Raw genomic sequence first — 1,540 nt, 5'->3', positions numbered from 1 at the left:
GACGGCCACCGACCGTCTAGTGAGTTTTTGATACTCTATTATGTGTGTTGATATTGTTTGCAAGGGCATAGGGGTTATGCACTTATATTTGATATTGTTTGCCTCCAGGCTTCGTATGGGCAGGAGATGGTTCAACGCCATGGGGAGGAGTACGATTGGAGGAGCCAGCCAATCGACCCTCAGGCAGCCTATGCTAGCGCAGGAGGACAAGCCCATGGATGGTGAGATTATTTGATTTGGTTTTCAAAATTGTCATCATATGCTTGCGATTCAACTGAGCCATGAGTTACTATACTAAGTGCATGGTTCACTCTTGTAGGTTGGGTATTTTTGATTCTACGATTGATTCCAGAGAGCTGAGACGCCGTGGACGACAATCCACATCGTCGTCTTCACAGTCGTCCCGTTCACGATCAGCAGCCCATGAGATAGAGCTTGCAGTGTTGCGTCAACAGGCAGAGTACCATCAATCAGTCTTGAGGGAACAATTGGAGTACCAGAGGCAACAATCTGAATACCAGAGACAACAAGCCGAGTACCAGAAGAAGAGGGACGAGTATTATGCAAGCCTCCAGGCCCAAAATCAAGCTCTTCTCTCGGTAAGTTGAAGTAACATTTTGTAGCTTATTTTGCAAAACACTTGATGTGTATCTTGTTTGTTCAACAATGACTTGTATATAATTTGTAGCAACTAGCCCAACAAGCGGGCGTCCCGATGCCGACATATGGGATGCCGCCTCCGGACTTTGCACTGCCAATGCCAATGTTGGCGCCTCCACCTCCGCCTCCGCCTCCGTCACAATTCCCTATGGTATGTACACATATGCGTGTGTGACATGTTCATAAATGTCTTATGTGTTTAAATGAACAACTGAGTGGTTACTATTTCATGTGCTTGTGTTATAGGGATTTCAGACACCACCCGCTTCAGTTGCCGCACCTGGAGATGGGTCTGGTCAGGACGACACAACAAATTCGTGGGTGAACACCATTTTCAACACGCAGAGTCCAGCCGGAGGAGGTGGCTACTCGAACCATCCAGACGATGGATATGATTGATGTGTCGTGATGTTTTTTTATGAAACACTTTGCAACACTTGTTTGTGAGACACAATTTCAGTTTGCAACAACCGTCGAACCTATATGTTGATGTTAAATTTGTGAATGTTAATATTTATGTGAGAATATTTGTGATTGTGAATACTTATTAGAATGTGTATATTTGTGATTGTGAATGTGAATTTGTATATGTGCATGAATCTGTTTTTGTTTTGTAAATGTCAGATTTTTTAAAAAACAGAATTTTGTGTAAATTCTGTAATTTGTTATGTCCGACGGCCTAATGGTAGCCGTCGGACATAACACACGGTTATTTCCGACGGCATTAACTACCGTCGGACATAAGGGATTCTTATCTCCGACGGCCTAGTGGTAGCCGTCGGACTTAATTCTGTGGGGCCCACATCCCGACCGGTAAAACGGTTGGGATTTGTTATCTCCGACGGGCATAGGCAGCCGTCGGAGATAACTTATGTCCGAC

General features: G+C 44.6%; 1 protein-coding gene across 1 annotated transcript; it reads left to right on the top strand.

The window, feature by feature from the left end:
- The first annotated feature begins 694 nt into the window (after nucleotides 1–694).
- Nucleotides 695–1,236, top strand: LOC118472925 (LOB domain-containing protein 13-like). The gene is made up of 2 exons (XM_035960915.1): nucleotides 695–811; nucleotides 907–1,236. Exons 1-2 carry the CDS (start codon nucleotides 716–718, stop codon nucleotides 1,057–1,059), a joined length of 249 nt encoding a protein of 82 aa, XP_035816808.1. The 5' UTR covers nucleotides 695–715; the 3' UTR covers nucleotides 1,060–1,236.
- The last annotated feature ends 304 nt before the right edge of the window (nucleotides 1,237–1,540 follow it).

The sequence above is a fragment of the Zea mays genome, chromosome 7 (assembly GCF_902167145.1).
Source record: "Zea mays cultivar B73 chromosome 7, Zm-B73-REFERENCE-NAM-5.0, whole genome shotgun sequence".
Classification (NCBI taxonomy): domain Eukaryota; kingdom Viridiplantae; phylum Streptophyta; class Magnoliopsida; order Poales; family Poaceae; genus Zea; species Zea mays.
Note: the sequence above shows the minus strand (reverse complement) of the source record. Positions and strands in the feature narration are given on the sequence as shown.